Raw genomic sequence first — 23960 nt, forward strand, 5'->3', positions numbered from 1 at the left:
CTGATCAGGGCATTGCTCTCTGGCCTCTGGCGCTGCTCATGTCAATGATTTCTCCCTCATATTGACGAGTCATGGCTTTTGGTGTAAATGTCATATTATAAAGCTATATTACAATATATTTTTACATAAAAAATAAACATTTCTTTGCATTTTAGTACATCAGTTTTAACCAAAGAGACTCTGGGGAATGAGAAGACTTAAAATATCTGTTTAAATTGGGGTTGTTAACAGCTAAAAATTGCATCAACGAATACAAATATTTTGGTTGGTTGACTGCCATCTTTAAAGGGACTATACAGGGTTTAAAAATGTTAAAATTAAGTATTTTCTTCCCCCTACATGTTTCAACAATGTCCTAAGGTGTAGAATGAGCCCAAACATTGTCACCATAACTGCCTCTAACATCCTGCACTGTCACTCAAAAGGGCGTTAATTCGGATCCGAAGTGCTGTCATGCACGAGCTTAATATTTATTCATGGGTCAACATTCAGAAATCATCAGGCAACTTCTGAAGGCAATAGGTTGCACTAAAAGATACTTTTGCACATCACACTTTTCCGATTTAATTCATAAAAAAAAGTTCAAAATCATGTTTAAATTTAATTTCATAATTGTGTGTCACTTGTTGTGTGTCTTTCACATAACATTTCCATTAAATATACTTGTTTGTGGACCATAGCATGGTAAAATGTCAATAAGTTAAAGGGGTACGGATACTTATCCAACCCCACTGCATACAAAAATACATTCTTCTTTATTTGCAAAAAAAGGAAAAACTGCTAAATAAAATGAATGAAAGAAAGAATTGCCTGACTGGAGAATTCACCTATTGTACATGTTTTTAGTGGTAGGGGAAACCAGAGTACCTGGAGGAAACCTACACAGACACGGGCAGAACATGCGAACTCCACACAGAAAGGCCTTGTCCAGGTGGGTGCACCCCTTGGCCTGTTGCTTGTTTTATTTGCTGCTGCTCCATGGTTGTACAGTTGAAAATCCCACTGGTTCCAGATGTACTTTAAGTGCAGCACCGAGTGCAGCTTTAATTATTATTAATATAACTTCATAAGTCCCGAGTCCATACCTGGTCCCAGTGTTTGAGGGAGAGGGTGGAGAGGGGTGTTGCGTTGGCAAACTCCAGGTTTGCAAAGTGCCAGTCCAATATCTGCCTGTCACGCGAGGACAGGTACACATCACTGTGAGAAACAAAGAGGAATACATATCAGGGCATTAAGATGTGCAGGATCTTGTTTGCTTTGTACTGAACGGAACTCTGATTTGAGGTGAAATCCTGTGTGCAGTTACCTGGGAGGGTTAGCCTCAAGCTCCTGTAGCTTCTCCTCCAGTTTGGATTGGCTCTCGACCAGCTCATCATACTCCTGCAAGACACGGACCAAAAACCTGAAAACCTTTGTTCTACCTAAGAAATGTTCCATGTGCGACGGGCTGCAATACAACCCCAGAGGATGATGGATCCACCCCCTGGATCAAAGGTTGGACGGATGCTCTCTTCATGAAATTCTGAGCCCCATCTTCTCCAATATGCCCTTTGCTCATTCTCGTCAAAATGTTCCACAGTGGGATGCTTAAGTTTAGGCATAACATTAAGACAATCGTCGAGCATTTTGGAGAGAAAAAGTAGTGGTTGAAAAATAAAATGAAATGAGCAAAGGTCAGTTTGGAGAAAGAGGGAGACAAAATTTCATGAAAAGACGTTTGAAGTGGAGAAAACGGCTTCCAAAGAATGAACAGTTCTCCCCTCTCTCTGCAGCTCGGGTGACAATAGGGCTCATTTACATCTCATTTAGGTAAGCCACACCCCTTGTCAATAAAAGTTTCTTGTCTTACATAAATTAAGTTGGTTGGATAGTGGATTTTACCTCTCTCAAACACACGCAGACAAACTCTGACAGTTGCCAGTTTGCAGAATTTGCTGTATAGCACAAACACACACACACTAGTGATGCGTGGGTTCACGCGCGGTTTCCGCAGGCCGCCATACGCACATTCATTGTACAGCCACTTATTCCATCATCTTTACAGAAGGTTATTGATGAAAACATGCGTCGGATTTTCACAAAACAAGCGCCGTTTCGCAGCTTGTGATCCAAAGAATGCTTCCATGTTGCTCAATGTCTCCTATTTTCTATGTATGTGTGTCTCTGTGTGAGTTCGCGTTACCTCTGCTCTCTTCCCCTCTCCTGCTCTCCTCCGCCCCTTTACTGCTGCACCCTGTGCAGGAGAGAGAACCCGAGGGGACGACACGCCAGTCCCGTTCGTTTTTGGACGGAATTAAAGCTGTGGGTCCGTTTAGGGTCCACAAAAGTCTGATAAAAGTAAAACACTGCCCAAAAGCTGTTCTGAGTCTGGGGAGGAGATGACCCACAGTTTATTTCACTCGTCCTAAAAGTCCGTGGGGAATAGAAAGCACTTTACAAACGCGCACCACTTCACGCAGTTTATCTGTCAGAGTTCAGCCAAATAAGGTCCAGTAGGCGAGAAATGAGACAGAGGGCTGAAGGAGCACAGAGCAGACCGACGCTACGCAGTGAAGTCAGGCCCGGGGGTTGAGTGGGAGGCAGCTGGGAGAACGGAGCGTCAGCCGAGGGCTGAGTGTGAGAGGCGGCCGGGGGGAAGAGGGCTACAGTAGCAGGCGGCTAAGTCTATGTTTCCTCTACCATTATTTTCATCAGCTCCCCTGCCCTGGCAGGACAATAGCCTTTCATTATGCAGTGCTAATCACCAATCGATAAAACAAGCTTCTTTACCAAATCCGTTCTGCAAATCCATCCCGGGTTTTGTTTAATGAGATACTACGTCTGTTCAATCTAGTCCGAGTCCGTATTTTTAACAGATCCGCACGTTGCGCTCAGTGACCCAGGCCATGCGGTTGTGTTTACTTGATGAGGCTACGCTGCAGCGCCAGAAAAGATCAGAGAAACAGGGGCAGAGGCAGGAGCTGCTTCTAGTGAGCGAGTAAGTTTAACTAGAGCGATTAGATGACAATATAATCCCTTTGGCACTTTTTAAATAAGAAAATCCAATCTAAGCTAAATGCATCAGTTGAGTTTAGCCTAAATTGTTTAGGTCTATTTCACATGAAGTCACTGAAGTTAGCTCTGGTGGATTTTGTAGAATGTCCTGAGCTTAGCCTTAAATACTGATTTTTGGCTCTTCTCGTTTCATGCAGAACACAGACTTATTACATGTGTCCTATTAGATCATAAACTGTGGAACTCACTGATAAATATTAAACATGAATATGATATAATACAAACACCCATGGGAAAATTACAACAATGGTAGTCTACATTAGGCTAATCTAATAATAGTATATTCCATTACTGTGTAATGATATGACGTCTGTAACTAAATGAATGTAAACAGCTCAAATTAAAGCAGTACTAAGTAACTTTTGCCCCTAGAGGCCATACGCGCAACTGCAGGGGTTGTAGAAAATGGCAATGTTTTTACTTATTAATTGTCTTGGAGAATAAATACTATGCTGACAAAAAAGGCGAAGGGAGAGAGGGATATTGTGCATCCAATTATACAATAGAAATGATTTTTTTTCACTCAAACTTGGTTGTAAATACTGTTTAAAGTGACACTAGCCCACAGTTAGCTTTGCCCGTTAGCATGTTAGCTTCTTCTTCGTGATTCTATTAGTGTGTATTGGTTGCTCCGGTCCGGTGGCAGTCAAGTTGCAAACATGGTTTTCTGGCCAGAGACACCAGAGGGAGATGAAAGACCCTCCAATCATCCCATAAACATTTGTATCACCCCCACAGGGACTACGAAAAGGATTTATTAAGGTAAACACGTTACTTAGTACTGCTTTAACTAAACTAAACTTTCTAAAATTTCTGACATCATCAAAATGCTTTACAGTAACTTGAACTGAATTAATTATGCATCATATAGAACAATAAATTAAATAAAAATAATAACACGTGCTAAAAATAATTTATTTTACCTGGCAGCATGCATGTGTAACCATACAAATAAATAAGTAAGTACAAATAAAAATGTCTATGAATTTATTTATTTTTTTAATCTTTGTGGTAGTTGTAGCAGTGGTGCTAGGCCGGGGCTTACTTTGCAGAGGGTGGTCAAGTCACGGTGTTTGCTCTTCACCAGGAACTCAGCGGTGATGTCTCGCGGGGGTTTGACCTCACTGGCCTCCTTGTACTGCTGATGGAGCTCCTTGACACGCTCCTTTGTGGACACCATCTTGAATAGGACAGACAATCAGACGCCAGATAATGGCAGAGAAATGTGTCTGAAAGGAGTAAACTGACTTTATTGAGAAGGTCCCTCAGCTCCTCTTGAGTTTTGACGATCTTCTTCCAGTGTTCAATCTGCTCATCTTTGACGTGTTTCTCTTGGAGTCTAAGTAAAAAAAACAATAAAACATTTTGAAATATCTACTTTAGCACAATAATCTGCCTAACGGACACTTCTAACAAACAATTGTCTTGGGTCAACAAGAGACAACATTTTTCTTTATGGGAGGACAGGGGAAGTCAACACTTTAGTTGAATAAATGTGTTTTATACCATGGTCTGGGTGAATACTCGATTCTGATTGGCTGGTGCATTATTTTCGTATAACCGCACACGTAGTCCAGTAGTTAAATCACTGGGATATTACTCCGCTGTGGTGGGCAACGCCATAGCAACGCATGACACAGCTGAATCAGATAAACACGTAATTAGTGACTGACAGGAACGAATGAGATGGATTTTGTGTTAATTTCAAAGTTTTGGGCCAAAACAAAACTTGATAAATGGGAAGTAGAGGAGAGTAAGCAGCTAGGTTAGCCTACAGTTAATAAAATATGACCTTTCCATTTCTATTGAAAACGGATAAGGCACTATTCATAATTTTTAGGCGTACATAAAATGATCCCAGCTTTTAAGCATATTCTGCTGGATTAGAAAAGTCAAACATAAAAGTTTCAGTTCGTGGGGCCCAGGTGTAAGCGGACTCCACCACAGCTTTTTCCATAAACAGTTGAGCTCGTTGAGCTAGCCAGCTAGCTTTAGGTTAAACAGCGTAAAAGTGAAATAACTCCTGCCCACGAGTGCCGCATATCGGTGTTTACTTCCACGGAAAAGTGCCGGGTTAGTCCTGTTGTGTTGTGATTCTGGCGATGCAGCGTGTGCTTATGTTGTTTCGTTGAGCCCGACTGAGATCCTCGCAATAGCTGCGGAGAATGGCTCGCTCTGAGACGGGCCTTCAGAGACCGGCTAATAACCCACATAAAATAGTGTGGCATATTTAGTGAGTTTAGTAAATGAAAAAAAAAATTTTTTATTATAAATGTTACGTTTGTGGGACCATGGTATAAGCGGATTAAACAACGAGGAGCCGTGCATTAGACGGTTATAATGCACTTCACTCCGCTGTGCGTCGTGGTGTTCTTGACTCTGCGTCGTGCATTATAACAGTCTAATGCACGGCTCCTCGTTGTTTAATCCATACTTATTCAACTAAAGTTAATTTTAGACCCGAGAGTAAAGTGAACAGAAATGCAAGAACAGTATAAAGCATAGACAGGTACTGACTGTATGACCACCTCCAAGGCCTGTCCCAGAGACACAGGCTTGTTGTTGAGGAAGTTGAAGTCCAGCTGGTGACTCAGGTACGACGTGGCTTCCAGCAGACGATTAAACTCCTGCTCCACCATCTCATCTTTCTCTTTAGGCACCTGCATACAGCATTTATACATTATTACACACAAAACAATTAAGAACAGACCTTTGCAATTCAGGAAATGATGCATGCTTTAGGAAAGAGAGAAGCAGCACACCCTACTACCAGGCTACCTTCATTACTCCGATTAGCATCACTACATGCTTTGGACCCTGTGTGGAAGGGGCATTTAAAAGTAGAAAAGTGCACAATGTAATTGTGAAAAATATCAAACTGTCTGAATGAATTAATGAATGGTCCAGATGTTGTAGATTGGCATCAGGAAATGATCGTCTGTCAAATAACCATGGTAACACTTGCTTGGAAAGCTAATGTTTGCAAGTACCCTCCAAAATTGATTTAAATGGTTGACCCTCCTGGTGGACAAACCCCATCACTGCCTGAGAGGGAGGATGTGAATGTAAGGTCTGATTTAGTTGTGCTCCCTTCATGTGCAGATGCTACAGTACAGGTTTCTCACCAACCCGTTACAATGAATATGTGAGGGGTAAACGTAAGCGGGTGCAGTGGCAGGGCACATGCGCGTCATCCTGTTTATTCTGCCATTTTTTACTGCCCTCCAAGTCAAATCAATAAAAACAACCTAAAAAAAAAAAGACAAATGCTGCATGACAAGGATTAGTAACGATGGTGTTAAGCAAACAATAAATGAGGAGCAAGGGGGATGAAAAAAATAAAGAAAAGGGAAGACTATATTTCTAAAAATGTAAATTGTTGAGGTAGAAGCAGTTAACCCAGCACCTTTCATTGTGAATAATAAACGGTTCAGGGTGGAGAGAGATGTGGAAATGGATAATGCTGAAATGACGACGTATGACTGGCTTAAGACGGATTTCAGTGGTAAAAGTAATAAAGTTATAGGAATAAACAAAATACATACACTTGTGCACCTTTCCCCCTTTAGTGGACGACACGAGGCAGGAGAGAGAGAGAGACAGCATGTTAAGTACACAACTTTACACTGCATAAGTTTTACAGTATCTTTCATGACACAAATTACAAAATAGACAAATTATTGCTGAGGACGCACGCACGCACGCACGCACGCACACACTTTTTGCTTTGTCAGCACTTCGGCTGTCCTGACACTTCTGATCGAGCGCGAAGCCCGTTCATTTAAACGAAGAACGAGGGAAAATATTCTCCGCTCAAACCTGATGTTTAGTAGATTGATTTGGGTAAAATGTCCGATGTTCATTTGCAACAGCAAGTCAACACTGCACCGTTTCTCAGTGCGGCCGAAAAACGGCTTTGTTTTCGTGTAGTAACTGATTTTATCTGGACTTCCCCAATCCAATGTTAACAGATAGGAGAAAAGGGGCGGGCACAATTCATGGCGGCGCCCACGCGAATTTACGGAATAAGGTGAAAAGACCCTTTCACTGCTTACATCATCAGTGACATCAGCTTTAGGCAGGAAGTTATCTAGAGAAATAAGATTACACTAAAACTAGCCATTTTAAGTGAAAAACTACAACTAAAAAATGTGGTCCTATTGTGGCTTAAAGAGACTAGATGCAGGTTGGTTATTTTTTGCTCACTACTTCCAAATCAGGCCTTATCAGCTTCCATATTAAGTTTGTGCATAACGGCACTTCGGACTCGAACTAACACCTTTTTGAGTTGACAGTGCAGGATTTTAGAGGCAGTATAATATAATAATAATAAAGTCTAAATCGGGTCCATATGAATTATTATTCAGATTGTTCAGTAGAAACGAAAAAAACAGCAGTTGTAGCTAGCGGTAGCTAGTGTAAGCATTAGCACAATGTTAACATGAAGCATCATGTTAGCATTCTCCGTTATTTGTGTAATTATGGGCTGTTGAACCACTTTGCTCCTCTCCATGTCTTTGTATCTTTATTTAGTAGAAAACTATAATTCTGCATTTGTTAAAAGGACGAGATGCAAGTTGTCATTTTTATACTCACTACTGACACCTCAGGTCTTATGCGTAACTGCAGGTTCTATATTAAGCTCATGCATGACAGCACTTCGGACTCGAATTAACAATTTTTTGAGTGACAGTGTAGGATTTTAGAGGCAGTTGTGGTGAACAGGTCTGAGCTTATTCTACACATTGCGACATTATTGGAACATATAGGGGGGGAAGACCCTTAGTTTTAACAATTTTAAACTCTGTATACTCCCTTCAAAGTAGTTTTTGAATAAATTGAGAAAGTTTAGATTTTTATCAAAATTGTTCCCCCTTAACTGTTTTCAAACATGACCATATATGGGCGATACAGAGTCTGTATCTATGGAAATAGATATGAATCTAGCTTACCACCTCCAGCTAACAATTAAAGGGTCTACTGTGCAAACTCCACACAGAAAGGCCCGTCTCTAGTAGGAATCAAACCTGGACCGTCTAGCTGTGAAGCACGAGAGCTAACCGCTGTACTACCCAACATTGGCAAACAAAAGGTTAGCCAAAAACATTCCATGCACAGAGCTTGTTGAGCTAATATTTTCACCAGTAAAATGTCCTCTATGGACTGAAGCGGTGGTGAAACAATGCACTGTTATACTCACCGCCTGTCCATTGGCTTCATACAGAGGACACTTCTGTTTGATTTTAGCCAGCTCCATGTTGACCTGTTTACTGACCACAGCCATGGGGTTCCCTCCTGCCCACACAAATAATACACACATGTTCATACCTGGGAAAGCTTTGCTACAGAATGACCTGGTAGAGAGAAATAAAGTATAGATGGGTAGCCAGCACGGCTCCTGCAAATGAGGACATTGACAACCGAGAATCAAAACTTTGGTCTGGAATGATGACACTTACTTTATTTACTGGGGAGGCAAAAGACAAAACACAAAACAGACAAAACGTTTGGCGTCTGTCAGAGCACTAGGCTAATCTTTTATAGAGCAGCTATCGAGTTGGTCTGCAGATACGGACTCACAAGCTGGTTTGGACAACTGCTGGTCAAATCAAAGACTGAAATATCCAATCTAATGAAGGAAATATTATCGACGTTTCTGCTCCTCTGTCACCACAGGGACAGAGGAGATCGGAGGCCCAGGTGAGAGGGATATTATTGATCTTTAACCGCGTTTGTATCATGGTCTTCTTCATTGTGTTGTTGTGAGCACCAGACTCAGGAATGTTAGCTTGCTAGCTAGGCAGTGCTACAACTTTCCAAGATTCCTCGTGAATAGGATCTACTCAGGCAACAGGTTTCAGTACTTGGATTCAAGTACTCGCCGATACTGAATACTGATACAAGTACATTTTCTTCTAGATTCTTACTTTTTTCACAGCAGATTGGTTTGTAATTAGTAAATTTACTCATTTGCTACACTTTTAAGAGCAGTTTTATTAGAATTGTGCTGATGCCATTTATTTATTTATTTAAATTTTCATTCAATATAATTTTTGAAAAGCCCATGTCCAAAAGCTCCCCAATGCCTGTGCTTTATTCATTTATGTATTTTTATTTAACAATAGTATTAAGATGGTTACTTAAATGGTCTCTTTAAGATTTTCTCGTGTGTTTTGTAGCAACTTAGCAAGTAGCTACAGCGTTTCCATACATGGACATGCTGTACGTCTTTACGTTGGATTTTCGGAGGACTTTTTAGTCGCTGGGTTAGTTATTCAGATGAATAAACCCCGGAGCATAAAACGGCGTCAGAATGGCAAAACCGCTAGCCGCGAGTTAGCAACGTTAGCCTGTATCTTGTAAACACTGCAGACTCCACTCTGATTAGAGAGCGCAGTCTGTAATAAAGTCAGCTCTATGTGGATTATTGTATTTCCACTAAAGAACTCTCCAGTTTGTTGCTATTTTCTCTCCTCAGCTGAGAGGTGCGCCTCATAGGTGCGCTGGCCAAACGTCAAATGGCATCGGTTTCTGGTATTGGGACTGAGTACCGAGTAATGCGTACGAGTATGAGTACAAGCATGTGGTATCGGCCCGATACCCGATACTGGTAGCGGTATCGGTGCATCCCTAAATTCAGGTTTATTTTTTCGACCCATTTTAGGCCTGGTGGTACCTGGATGGTCAAATATTTAATGAGACTGCTGCTTTTCTAAAAAGTTTGAGCTCCACTGACTTAGACCATTGCACTATTGCCACTCCCAGTATGTAAAACTCAATAAAGCACAAAAAGTAGCCTTTTGATACTTTAGCCCTCTGGGTTCTTACCCAGGCCGGTGACCACCATGGCTCCCAGATCAGCCACATAGTTCCCCTTCCTGAATGTAGCCACTCTCCCTCCAACACGATCCTAGGACAAAGATAGAAGCATTGTCAATGAGTGTTTTCATACATGAACGTCTGAGCCAAGGCCCACAATTATTTTCCTTTCCTTTACCTAATTTGTCCTTGGGAAATTTGGTTCGGACAGGGTCTTTGCTACACATTAAGACACCACAAATACAATACACAACAACACATGTATAGTCAACAAAAGACTCACGTGAGCTTTATATTTACGTTGTACACTATGCCCCCCCCCGATGTTAATGTGGCTAACAGCTGTTTCCTCCTCACTTCGTTATTACCAAACAGAAAAGTCCTGCATTATTAATTATATAAATAACTGGTTAGAGGAGCAGGTCTTAAAAACACACAATTTAAGATGAACCCTTATTAAATTAACACCTTTAAAAAAGTTACATTAAGGGAGCTTCGACACAAAAATGTGCTTGCAACTGTAGAGAGCTATTAACTCAATGAAGGGTTTGATTGTCCTCTTTTCATACATATAAAAATATTACAACGCTTAAAATATGTTAACCCTTTTAATGCCACCTGACCCAAAGTTACAATAGTGCATGCTCAAAAAACACAAACAATTAAATATCTTACAATTTTCCAATGCAAAATGGGAAATTTCTAGTCTGGCTGATGTGGCCTGATGTCTGTCAAATATGACCTGAAGGATTACTTTTAAGTTAAAATGTGTTTATGTGGTGGCGATATTTAGTATAAAAGTCACGATAAAGGGACTATAGTTTAAAAATGTTAAAACTAAGTATTTTCCTGTCCCAGCCATGTCCTTATTTTATAAAAATACACAGCATATTTACGTAAAAAAAAGATGATGATAGAATGAGTTGTGGTTAAAAACAATGAACAGCGGTGAATGAGTAGCAGCGTCCGGGATTTTTTGACCCGGTCGAGCCTGACAAGCATCACTATTGCACAGTATGGGAACAAAGGGTGTATTGAAAAAACATATAGAATTATTGCTATGCATAATTGATTGCGAAAATGTAACAGTAATTTCAAATGAACTAAATACGCAGGCCCCTTTAGCTACCTGAATATACCAGAACCAATGCATGACAAACTTATGTGTAGCTAAATTAAAACAATCAAGACTGAAACCACTCAGTTGGAAGACTAATATCATTGCAATGCGTTTTGTTCCTGAGAACATGGAGACATATAGCATCGTATGAATATATTTCCTACCCTGGCCTCCAAAACTGTCACATCCATCCCAAAGCTCTGGAGCTGTCTGGCTGCAGCAAGACCAGACACGCCTCCACCAATGATGATCACTTTGCCCGTCTTCTTAGCTGCAAAAAAAAGGTTATTGTTATGATAAAGTTATGTTAAAATCTACATGACACAATGACATTAAGCAACTCACTTGGTAGAGGCTTAACTCTTTTGTAAATGCCAAAGTTGATTAGTCCATGTCTTTCTAAATAGCTGTGTATCCTGTGAACCAGCACAGCATCACCTGCACACAGACAGTGCTTTTTACATTGGCATTACTCTTATTAAGTGGTATATGAATTCAAAGAGTCTTACTGTTGTAAGGAGCCTCAAGCTGCTGAGCAGTAGCCTCAAACGTCAGCTGGATCTTGGGGTTATCCAGCCACAGTTGAAGCTAGAAAACACCAAAGTAATAACGGGAAACTTTTTACCAATACCACAGGAATAAATTATCTTAGCATGAATTACAAGGTTTTCAACCACCAAAGAACAAAACAGGGTCATCTACCTCTACTCTAAAAAAAAAAAAAGTATTCATTATTTATCCAGGAAAGTCTTTCCTTTGAGATTAATCATTTCCTTTCAGGGGAGTGCTGGCGCCAGAAAAGCTACTGTGTTTTGAACAGGTCTCTAACCAGAGGTGAAAGTTTGAAACTCACTGTGCGGTTGCGTATGTAGAGGAAAACCTTCTGTGTCTGCTGAGGTCCACTGATGATGTCTGGGAAACAGGCCGCCTCCTGAGAAGTCATCCGGTCGTGAGGCAGGCGACTCTGGAACGCAGCCCCCTCCACTCCTACAACAACACAACTTCTTAAAAAACCCAGTATTTTATGGCAATGTAACTAGTAACTGATTGATAGCATAGTAGTAATACATATAGTGTGCTAAAAGGATCATTTTTCTGTATGAGAATTTATACTTTCAGCTGTCATTGTGTTCAGGGGACAAAGACTGTCACAAAAAGCACCATAATGGAAAGTATAAACAAAAACATTGTTTTTACGGGGAAAAAGGTGCTGGTATATTATTCACATTACTGCTGCATCAACAGCAGCAAGTGGGGAAGTGGGGGGATAAGTGAGTACACCCCTGTATTAAATAGCTGGCTGGCCTCTTTTGTAGCAATAACTGCTTTTCTGTAGTTGCAGATTAGACGCTCACAACGATCACGATGAATCTTGAACAATTCCTCTTTACAAAACTATTGGGAGTTCAGTGAGATTCAAGTGGTGTACTCACTTATTCCTCCCTCTCCTGTTTACATGTTATGGCCATTAAAAAGATGATCAAATGTAAATATTTGGATAGGGCTGCTCGATTATAGAAAAAATATTAATCACGATTATTTTAGTAATAATTGAAATCACGATTATTCAAACGATTATTTGTTGCCTTAAAAAAAAATCTTTACTTTATTTATTCATTTTTATTATTATTTTAAAAAACAACTATGGACTACATTTTCTTTGGACAACAAAAGCATTTTTTTTTAATATGTTCACGTTTCTAAACTAATCCTATAGGGATACCTGCCCCCTGCGGGCCAGCCCTCACACCTGTCCAACAGAGTCGCGCGGCCTGATGACATCATCACACAGCGCTAATGTTTTTATGTCAAACCAAAGCCTGAGCCTTTAGCACGTGAAATGCGAAGGGAACAGAAACAATCATCACAGTGGCATGAAATAATAAGAGTTTGTTTGAGCTCCGTTGAGATCTGCTCCTGAAGAAGAGTTTTAGACTTTTCTACTAAACAAAACCAGTGCCTGAACAAAGGATGTTAAGGCTTCTAAAGCAGCTGTTCTTCTTTCAGCACAAGGTGAGCACTTAACAGTGGCATTATCTCAAGAGTTAGGTATAAAAAATAGTAGTACAATATTATTTACAGTTCTGTCATGCTGCGCTGATATTTCAGCTGATCAGACATACAAACCACGCAGGACGGACTTTTTGCGCTTTGGATGGACGAGCGGGAGGGCATCCTTAATAATCGTTTGTTATCGATTATGCTATTTTTGTGATCGTCTAGTGTAATAATTGAAATCGTAATCGAATTTCAATTAATTGCACAGCCCTATGTTTGGGTGGTATTAGTTCAAGCAGATACAGTTTAATCATTCTTGTGATTTTAATAAAGATTAGACCACATTTTATGATAAATTTAGGCAGAAATGTGGAAAAATTCCACACAGTGTAGTTACTTTTTCCTCCCACTATATTTTTCTATATAATCTACTAGCTGAGATTTGATATTCTGAGATTCTGAGTTATTACAAAGAAATGTCCACCCTAGTCGCTATAACCCGTCACTCAGTATAGCTGTAGACCCGCACTAAGTAGACCACTGGTTCCAAACCGTTTTACTGGAAGCCCCCCCTGCACATTCCATTCCAAAAACTATGGAAACTACAAATGTATAAAAGAATGAATGCTAGAAATAATGGCAAACAAACTGCAATTGGAATGTTTTATGATGATTTTTACTCATGACCCTTTGACCAGACAAAGCTCTGAGTGTCTGCAATAGAACCGCTGTAATGACTGTATAGTCCAGTGCAAAGTGACCTACTCGCTGCAGCTGCAGGAAGGAGTGCGCCGCACCGATGTAGTTACCAGTTTAAGCATTCAACCCTCATTAGCGTCACGTTGTTTCATTCAGAAGCACATCGAAAAAAATAAAGTGCTTCAATATAATGCTTTTATGTGTGATTAATCACGGGCACGGGTGGGTAACGGGTAGAATGTGAACGGGTCCGGGCAAGTGCGGATTTAACTCTGAAATAAACACGGGTTTACGGACGGGTGAGGGTGGGTACGGGTGTCCAAAAATAGACCCGTGCAGGACTCTGCCTTAGGGAGGCCTTACCGAGGCCGTCTGGCGGGAACAAAAAGAATCCGCAAGAAGTCTAATTTTGCCGGAGGCCGGAGCAGTTTGGTTCCTGTTACTGCGTAAAAAGTAGCTTTTGTAGAGCGCGATGTTTATGAAACATGAAGGAGGAGAGAGAGAGAGACGGAAAAGAGGAGACAAGACACATTGAGCTGCGGCGCTGGCTGCTCCGCGCCGCGTGCTGCGTGCACGTATGCCGTGCGCGTAGCCGCGTACCTCGCAAACATGGTGCTGCTGTGCAGATGCACCTATCTGAGCCTTAAATAAATAATTATTTACGTCGGGTTTGTTTCGGGTTCGGGCTGACAATTCACGTTAATTGCTCGGGCTGGGTCGGGTCGGGCTTTATAACCGCGGGCTCGGGTCGGGTCGGGCTTGATTTTTTGGGCCCGATCTAATCTCTATCTAATCAGGACCAAACCCGGACCTGAGTTAATATGAGCTGGGGGTTAAGGTTAGAGTTATGTCTTATTACATTATGTACCTAGATTACTAATACATATTATTCCATTGTGTATCGGACCTATAGGTACAAGTGGTTACAGAGCACATTACATTGCACAAAATTTAGATAAGGTACAATGTATCAAGGGTACTGTAAAAACTAGTTGATACGTACCTGTCTGGTCTTTGAGCATGCCCGTGAGCAAATTCACCCCCGTTTGGAGCTATAGGAATACATAGGGAGAGGCCAAATGCTAGCAACATCTTTGGTCGTTTTGCCTGACTAAGGGCATGCACAAAGACCAGACAGGTACGCATCAACTCGTCTAAGCTCAGGAACATATCTCAATATGTAAAAAGGATGGCCTGTTCCTTTAAGAGCTAGGATTCTGGAATTGTGTATTGCTTTTGCACTCTTCAGAGTGACTACTTTGGTCCACTCACCGGATGGCTCCTCTGGCTCACTGTCCGGCTCCTCCTCTGGTGGGGGGGCTGGGGGAGGGACCACCTGCTTTCGCTCCTTCTCCGCTTTGGCGTTCCTTTCTTCCTCTGAGTAGTACTCGTCCTCCGACAGGTTAGCCAGGCTTTCATCCATCTCGCGGTACTCCACCTGCAATAGAAGGCACAATAAAAGCAACATTAAAACCTACTTCAAGGTTGGATACTGACTGCCACTGCAGAGTGGGAGCACCTTCAATGGAATTGTACCACATCAAATCCAATGACTGGCTGTGTACAGTGCAAATGGCCATATTGTAGAACTCAACAATCTTGAGCTTCAGCGTCATCTCTCATGACCCAGAGAAGAAGACAGATCTATTGTGCTTTTTTATAGAAATACATTCCCAATCAGAAGTTTCAGGCCAGTTGAAAAATGGCAAAAATACTGGTGGCTGATCTCCCACTGTAAAAGGCCATACAAATCAGCAGATTGTCTGCTGTGGCATACTGTCAGGTCCACAAATAATGGGACATCCACTCAATTCTTGTGTTTTTGGCTCGATAAACCACCACAATCAATTTCCAATTAAACAACAAAGATGTACATCAACTGCAGGCTTTCAGCTTTCATTTGAGAGTATTTACATCCAAATTGGATAGGAATTACAAGTGTTTTTACGTGAGCCTCTATGACCAGGTGTCTGCTTTCCTTTCAAGTGTGATATTTGCATTGTGGATATTGTTACTATTTTCAATATGAGATCCAAAGAGTTATCACTTTCAGTGAAACCAACGTTATTAGGCTGAAAATCAAAACAAACCCATTAGAGAGATAGCAAACATATTAGGTGTGGTTAAATCAACAGTTTGAAACAAACAAAAGAAAGAACACACTGGTGAGCTGAAGAACACCAAAAGAACCAGAGGACTACGGATGACAAATGTGGTGGATGACCAAAGAATTCTTTCCCTGGTGAAACCAGTTCACAACAATAGGTCGGATCAAAAACACTCTCCAGGAGGTGGGTGTGTGTGTCAAAGCCAACAATCAAGAGAAGACTTCACCAAAGAGAATACAGACGATTAACCACAAGGTGTAAACCACTGGTGAGCCTCAAAAACAGGAGGCTGATTAGAGTTTGCCAAAAAACACCTAAAAAAGCCTTTACAGTTCTGAAAGATCAAATTGTACCAGAGTGATGGGAAGGGAAAAGTCTGGAGAAATAAAGGATCTGCTTATGATTCAAAACATCCACCTCATCAGTGAAACATGGTGGTGCAGCATCATGGCATGGGCTTGTCTGGGCCAATGGAACTGGTTCACTTGTATTTATTGATGATGTGACTGTTGACAAAAGCAGCAGGATGAATTCTGAAGGGTTTTGGCCAATATTATATTATATTATGTAGTCATATTTAGCCAAATGCTTGGACACTGCTTCATAGTGCAGATGGGCTATGGCCCAAAGCTACTGCCAAAGCCACCAAAGAGCTTTGTAAGGCAAACAAGTGGAATGCTATACAGTGGCCAAGTCAATCGCCTGACATGAATCCAATTGAGCTGCATTTCACTTGCTGAAGAGAAAACTGAAGGGAATATGTTGACATTTTAAGTAGTGGCCTGGCTGAGCATAACCAGGGATGAAACCCAGCGTCTGGCGACGTCTGTGCCTTCTAGACTTCAGGCTGTAGTTGACTGCAAAGGATTTACAACCAAATATTGATTCATAATTGTTGCTTTGTCCCATTACTTATGATCCCTTAAAAACTGGGAGTCTCACATATAAACGCCTGTAATTCCTTCACTGTTCATCAGATTTGGATGTGAATAGACTCAAATTAAATCTGAAAGTCTGCAGTTTAACTACATTTTTCTCATGTTATATTTCAACAATTGGGCCAAAAACATAAGAAATGAGTCGATGTTGTTTTTTTTAACCATCAAATAAACTGAAATGTTTAAAGGAATAGGCCACCGTTTTTACATACGGAGATATGCTCTTACCTCACTTTAGTCGAGTTAATATATCCCTGTCTGGTCTTTGTCCGTGCGCTCTGTCAGGCAAACGGAGCACATACGCAGCCTCTCCTACATGTCACATAGCTCCAAAAAAGCTCACGATAGAAGCTACCAAGCTCTTCCACGTGTTCCCTATTTAGATAAAGTTACGTGAAGTGTTTTCATGCGAAGTATATTTACACAGAAATGTAGCATGTCGATTTTATAAGCAAATAAAAAGGGGAACTATATTGTGAGGCGTAATGATACGAGGAGTAAAATGTCCGCGCAGTAACTCCTAAAGACTTCCCCCGCTCACTTCCGTCAATAACCTTTAGGAGTTACTGCGCGGACGTTTTACTCCTCGTATCATTACGCCTCACAATATAGTTCCCCTTTTTATTTGCTTATAAAATCGACATGCTACATTTCTGTGTAAATATACTTCGCATGAAAACACTTCACGTAACTTTATTTAAATAGGGAACACGTGGAAGAGCTTGGTAGCTTCTATCGTGAGCTTTTTTGGAGCTATGTGACATGTGGCAGAGGCTGCGTATGTGCTCCGTTTGCCTGGCAGAGCGCACGGACAAAGACCAGACGGGGATATATTAACTAGACTAAAGTGAGGTAAGAGCATATCTCAGTATGTAAAAACGGTGGCCAATTCCTTTAAGACCAAATGCTTTTAAAAGGCCAAATCAGTGCAAAAAAACTGTCATGACATCCTGATGGCAAAAGCAAAAAAAACATTCTTGTCTTCATCTGGTCTTTCAAATGCACTTCAAACATGAGGCGGCGGCTGTGCGGCACAGTCAGAGACATACCTCCGTCAAACAGGTGATCCAATTATTCTCGACAGACGAACATCCCGCAAAGTGTGCTCATTAAAAATACATGCTTCAGGGGCTGCTCACAAAATGAGGCCCAAACTTTGCGTAGCCGCTCCTCTGTGCCAAAGGTAGTATTAACAGAAAATAAACTGAATATCAAACATTACGACCCTCCATGCAAACTATATAGCTGAAGTATGAGGTACACACTGTTCAGAAACACTGCTCAGAGATGAGAATTCAGAAATTATTAGAATGAAAATGTGACCAACAAATCATAATATTTGTGCTTAACATGTATGATTTGTGTGTATACTTACCTACATACTTACTTTGCTGTCATCATTGGTGCACATAGACGTGAATGCTTGAGCACGCGTCGCTCATACTCCACGTATGCACAATGGCGCTCGCTCAGACTGAAGCCTTCTAAACGGAAAGCAGGAATAATCCTGCTGAACCAACATTGTGCTTTTTTTAAGTCATCTCTGATCACAAGTCAGGGGTCACTGAAGAGACCCATGGGTCAAAATTCTATTCAGAGATTATGCCGTTTTTACGCACCACAGCTCCATTTCCCTCTCCCTCCTCACACACCACCCGGACCACTGACCTCTCATATGATATTATTGGCAAACACAAACCTTGCTACTTGGCAAATAAAATAGTCTCTTCTTTACATTTTAAATGGGTATTTCCAAAGGATTTATAGATGCCTCCAATAAACACACGAAAATCACGTGCTGTTGGAAAATTGGTTTCCAAAATGTTGTAGCCTTTTTCTGTAGATGTGAATAACGGCTTTTGTTGCCTTATAAAATCAGGAGTTTACATTAAAAAGATTGTTAGGGGCACTTTATCCTTTATCTGGTAAATTCAGGAGGGAATGAGCTGTATCAAATATAAAAGATATGTCAGTTGTATGTGAGATGCTGTTATTAGTAGTGCATGCAGCTTGCATGTGTTTAAATGTGTCGCGTATTGATATTGAACATGGGGTAAGCTTCCTTACTCCAGCCTACTCCTTTTGAGCTTGAAAATAAATAAATAAAAACTAAACTTAAATACAGTATTTTCATAAGTGTAAAGAGAAAAATTGCGATATTCAATATTTTTTTTACACAAAAAACATCTATTAAAATTAACCAATATATTTTGCAGCTCTAATAAAAAAAAATCCAACTCTATATTTTCAGTGAAATTGCCGACGACTGTTCTGATGAATTTGACCACTGTTAAAGGAATAGGCCACCGTTTTTACATACTGAGATATGTTCTTACCTTAACCTAGACGAGTTCTTTAGGACCTGTCTGGTCTTCCCCCGTGCCTTCCATCACGTAAGCACAGCGCAGACAGCGTTAGCATTTAGCCTCTCCCCCTCTCCACTATAGCTCCAAACAAGGGCAAGATAGAAGCTACGAAGCTCTTCCACATTTCCCGTATTTAAATATGGTTACGTGAAGTGTTACACTACAAAGCATAATTACACAAAATGTGTAAAACAACAAACAATGTAGATTTTCTAAGTGGATAAAAGGGGGAACTATATTGTAAGGCGTAATAATACCAGGAGTAGTTCGAAATCCGCGCAGTAATATAGTGGAGAGGGGAGAGGCTAAATGCTAAAGCATTTACGTGATTGGAGGCACGGGGGAAGACCAGACAGGTACTAAAGAACCTGTCTAAGCTAAGGTAAGGACATATCTTAGTATGTAAAAACGGTGGCCTATTCCTTTAACACACACTCGCTCCCTCTCTGGAGGGGCAGTAGAAACCAGAAATGTTTACTTTTGATCGTTTGCGCCGGCTGGTTCTCCGGACTTCAGCCGAGTCCGGGTCATTTGCCCCTGCTCCCTGGTGGTGGGCTCCACTAGGGGGCGCTCCAGGCTCTCCACTGGGTGACGACCTCTCCTTTTTCTTCACCTCCATGAGCCCAGCGGAAGAAGCTGAGGGCCCGGTTTGGGTGTCTGACGAAGGGGCTCTCTCCCCCCCCATGGCTCCAGCAGAGGAAGAGGAGGAAGAGGAGCCCGCGTCAGACTTCTTGCTAGAGAGCATGATGGAGGACGTTGGCGGCCTCTCCTGGAAATGACAGATAGAGAGTAAGATATACAAGACTGAAGGAGTTTGCAAAGCTAGGGACAGTTGCTTCAATGTGTTCAGATCCCTTTTAAATCCTTCAGTGTTGTTACAGTGTAGCTTCTTCTAGAGCTGAGAAAAAAAATCTATTTGACTTAAAAACAGAGTTGGTAAGTCAAATTGCTTCATATATGGGTTTGTTGATGCACTTAACCCAAACACAATCAATATATTTAAAATATATTTAGGGTCAGCACTTTTGGGGGGATTTCGATGGTTGGTAACCAATTATTTCCTATCAGAGTCAGACAGTTAGCTCAGTTTATTGTCCCAACAGTCTATTACGGTATAGCTGGATACTAACTTTGGCCCCAAAAAATAAACTCACAAAACAGATTTGTTTGTGGCGCAGTGGTTAGCGCACGTGCTTCACAGCAAGATGGTCCCGGGTTGGATTCCCACCTGCACGGGGCCTTTCTGTGCAGAGTTTGCGTGTTCTGCATAGGTTGTCTCTGGTGTCCCCTACTACAAAAACATGTGCAGTAGGTTCCCATCTTGGGCCAGGACTCCCCTAGAAATGCGATTCCTAATATGAATGGGACATTCCTCGTTAAATATAGGATAAATAAACAGACAGTTTTGCAAAGACTATATATAAAAAAGACAGCTATTGTGACCCTGGCTCAGGACCTATTGTTTCACCTGCGCCATTTATTCATTCATTCTTGTTAAATATCTACTGTCTGAATAAAAGTGAACTTAATCAGTTTTAGTATCTAGCTGAACCGTAAAAAAACTGAAGGGGATGTGAAACTTTTTGAAGCCATTCTATAAGATGAGAAACATGGAAAATTAAAGAACATGTCAAACAAAATGATTAAAAACTCAAACACATGGCGACTATGAGCTAACAAACTTGTGCAAAAAAGCAACAAAGGCAAGTTCTCGAGATAAAAGAGCACTGCAAAAAAAAAACGAGTAAAATGCAAATGCTACAATGTCCATTGATGTATCATGGTGAGCATATTCAAGAACTTTCTACAAATGCACAAACTTAAAATAATTTAAGATGGAGGAGATAAAAAACCTGTAGACAGAGGTGGGTAGAGAATCCAAAATATTTATTGAAGCCGTTTTAATAATTTTACTTTTACTCAAGTACAAGTAAAGAGGTGTCAAGTAAAGAGGCGGTATTAGGCTTTTTGCTGGTATTGTCGAACACATCTTTATCACCATCTTAAACTGTGTTGGTTAGAAAGTGCAATATTGATGTGCAGTTGTTTCAATAAAGAGATACAAATAAAAAAATACACCGTTCAACGTGGCTGTAGTGAAACTATGACAAGTGTTTTCACTTTGCGATGAGAGGATTAAGCTTGGCAAGAGATTGAGAAGTGAGAAAAAGCATTTCCTGAATACGTAGGAACTCAGGAGGATCGTTTTGGGAGCTGTCACCATGATGCTAAGAATAGCCACTGGTTAAGAACCAAAGATCACCAGAACATGCACTAGCCGATCAAAACACAATTCCAGGTATGTTTTGGATGAGGAAAAAAGCATTGTTCGGCGATAAAAAAGCTCTAAGAGTCGATCCTGCAAAACTAATCTAAAAAAAAAAAAAAAATGTGTTTACACCAATCTGATGACTAAAACTTACTCATAATTGTCCTGTTCAAATTAAAAGACCAATAATGAGTTAAAGAAAAATAATTCTAGTAAAGCCAATAAAAATAAAAAATAAAAAACTCTAAAATCAGCAACTGTGACAATAAAAGAATAGACCACCGTTTCTACATACTGAGATATGTTCTTACCTTAGCCTAGACGAGTTCATTTGTACCTGTCTGGTCTTCACGCGTGTGCTCAGTCATGTAAACACAGCGCAGACGGCGTTAGCATTTAGCTTCTCCTCCTCTCCTCTATAGTAATATCGCAGTAATATCTTTACTTTACTGTGTGGATGTCAAACTACTCCTGGTATTATTACAGCTTACAATATAGTTCCCCTTTTTATCCGCTTAGAAAATCCACATTGTTTAATTTTGTGTAATTATACTTTGTTGAGTAACACTTCATGTAACCATACTTAAATAGGGAAAATGTGGAAGCACTTGGTAGCTTCTATCTTCACCTGGTTTGGAGCTATAGAGGAGAGGAGGAGAGCCTAAATGCTAACGCCGTCTGTGCTGTGTTACGTGACTTGAGGGCAAGCGTGAAGACCAGACAGGTACAAGTGAACTCATCTAAGCTAAGGTAAGAACATATCTCAGTATGTAAAAACGGTGGCCTATTCCTTTAACGATAAAGAAAACTCAGGCAAAGGTACTGATAATTCAGAAAATCATTAGTACGAGTAAAATAATAATAATGAGACATTTTGTTCAAAAAGTTACCCAAGCGCAAATGTAAAAGCCCACCTCTGCATGTAGGTCCATGTTTTGTTTCAGTTGAACACATGATCCACCTTTTTATCATGCAAACATTCCGTTAGTAGCAACAGCAAAATTACTCTTCACATCAACTCCAATAGCCTGAACAACAGTATGAAGTATCTGCTCGACCCCTTTGTTAGACATTGCTCACCGTCTGCTGCATTTGTCCTCAGACAGAGGCAGAGCCGATGGTCAGGGTCTATCACTGGACACCACACCGTGCATAAATGTTTATGATTTGATGAAATGATTGCTCCATGGTAAAAAAAAAAAAAAAAAGTAACCTTTGTTTTTGTTTGTTTTACCCATTTCTCCGTGCACCTGGTAATATCCATTCAAAAGCTACGTAATGAGAACAGAGCCAGAAAGAAACAGCATTGTATTACCAACAAGAAGGCAAGGCAATCGTAAACAAGCTAACTTTCTACGTGTATATGCAAGGAGACACATGTAAACAACACCTCGATGATCGCTCTGCTGCAGCACTGGAGATCCGCTCGTGCATCTGCGTTAGCTTGTTAGCAACAGTAGCAAACCGGTGTAGCTAGCTAGCTTTTTCATCAAAAAACAAAACAAAAAAAAACACCTACACGTAAACTAAAGGCAAATCCGATCGAAACTATGGTGATGTACGCAATACGTCCAGGACTACAATCTAGCAGCATTTTCCCTGCAGCAGGTTTTGGGGGGTGATTAATTTGAATTGTGCGATGCTAAAAGAGCTAAGAGCGCTAACACAATGAGCCTCTGGTTTAGCGCAGCAGCTGCAGGTGCGATCTGTGAAAGGGAATGATGACCTCTCTCTTTGGGCTAACACTGAATATACGATCGAATCCCTGTCAAATGGTGTTATTACCTTTATTACCGGAATATCGCTAAAAACGAATGATCTGTTCCTGTGTAAAAGACGGTCCGTTACCTCTTTATGCCTCGAAGATGTCAACACAAAGACGGCAGGGCTACGGGACAGACCTCACAGTCAAACTATTCGCTGATTGGCTTAAAAAATGTGATGCAAAATGATTGGTTTCTGGGCAGACTTTGCGGCACAAAATGATTGAATTATAAATAAATAAACAAACACATAAATATGTTTCTTTGTTTATAAATCCTATATATATATATATATATACATATATATATACATTACATATACATACATATATATATATATATATATATATGTATATGTAATGTATATATATATATATATATATATATATATATATATATACATTACATATACATACATAAATATATATATATATATATATATATATATATATATATATATATATATATATATATATATATATATATATATATATATATATTGAAATCATAATTTTAACATTTCTATGTTCAAATTATATTATAAATGAATAAGTATGCCAGTGTGTTCAGTTATGAGTATGCCACATATGTTCTTCCTACACTACGTGAAGGTATGATGATGAAAAATTGACAAAAAAATGATGAAAAATTGACAAAATAAATGATGAAAAATCGACAAAAAATGATGAAAAAAGAGACAAAAAAATGATGAAAAATTGACAAAAAAAGGATGAAAAAGAGACAAAAAAATGATGAAAAAGAGACAAAAAAATGATGAAAAATTGACAAAAAAGTGATGAAAAAGAGACAAAAAAATGATGAAAAA

The 23960-nt window shown here is 40.2% G+C and overlaps 1 protein-coding gene across 4 annotated transcripts in view; it reads right to left on the reverse strand.

Moving 5' to 3' along the window:
- The window catches only part of kdm1a (lysine (K)-specific demethylase 1a), a 34050-nt gene extending 10751 nt beyond the window's left edge, over window positions 1–23299 (reverse strand). The window contains exons 1-16 of one of the 4 annotated variants that reach the window (XM_079573192.1): window positions 23220–23299; window positions 22585–22642; window positions 19581–19871; window positions 14963–15128; window positions 11847–11980; window positions 11503–11581; window positions 11339–11431; window positions 11158–11264; window positions 9883–9964; window positions 8255–8349; window positions 6600–6617; window positions 5572–5714; window positions 4303–4393; window positions 4100–4234; window positions 1307–1380; window positions 1086–1197 (exon numbers count right to left, since the gene is read on the reverse strand). In XM_079573192.1, the coding sequence (XP_079429318.1) occupies window positions 1086–1197; window positions 1307–1380; window positions 4100–4234; window positions 4303–4393; window positions 5572–5714; window positions 6600–6617; window positions 8255–8349; window positions 9883–9964; window positions 11158–11264; window positions 11339–11431; window positions 11503–11581; window positions 11847–11980; window positions 14963–15128; window positions 19581–19871; window positions 22585–22635 (1671 nt within the window). In that variant the 5' untranslated portion in view covers window positions 22636–22642; window positions 23220–23299. Of the gene's footprint in view, window positions 1–1085; window positions 1198–1306; window positions 1381–4099; window positions 4235–4302; window positions 4394–5571; window positions 5715–6599; window positions 6618–8254; window positions 8350–9882; window positions 9965–11157; window positions 11265–11338; window positions 11432–11502; window positions 11582–11846; window positions 11981–14962; window positions 15132–19580; window positions 19872–22584; window positions 22643–23219 lie in introns of all 4 variants that reach the window. The other 3 variants (XM_079573191.1, XM_079573193.1, XM_079573194.1) reach the window with 3 other exon arrangements.
- Window positions 23300–23960: the final 661 nt, after the last annotated feature.

This window comes from Gobius niger (genome assembly GCF_951799975.1).
Source record: "Gobius niger genome assembly, chromosome: 16".
In the NCBI taxonomy this organism is placed as follows: domain Eukaryota; kingdom Metazoa; phylum Chordata; class Actinopteri; order Gobiiformes; family Gobiidae; genus Gobius; species Gobius niger.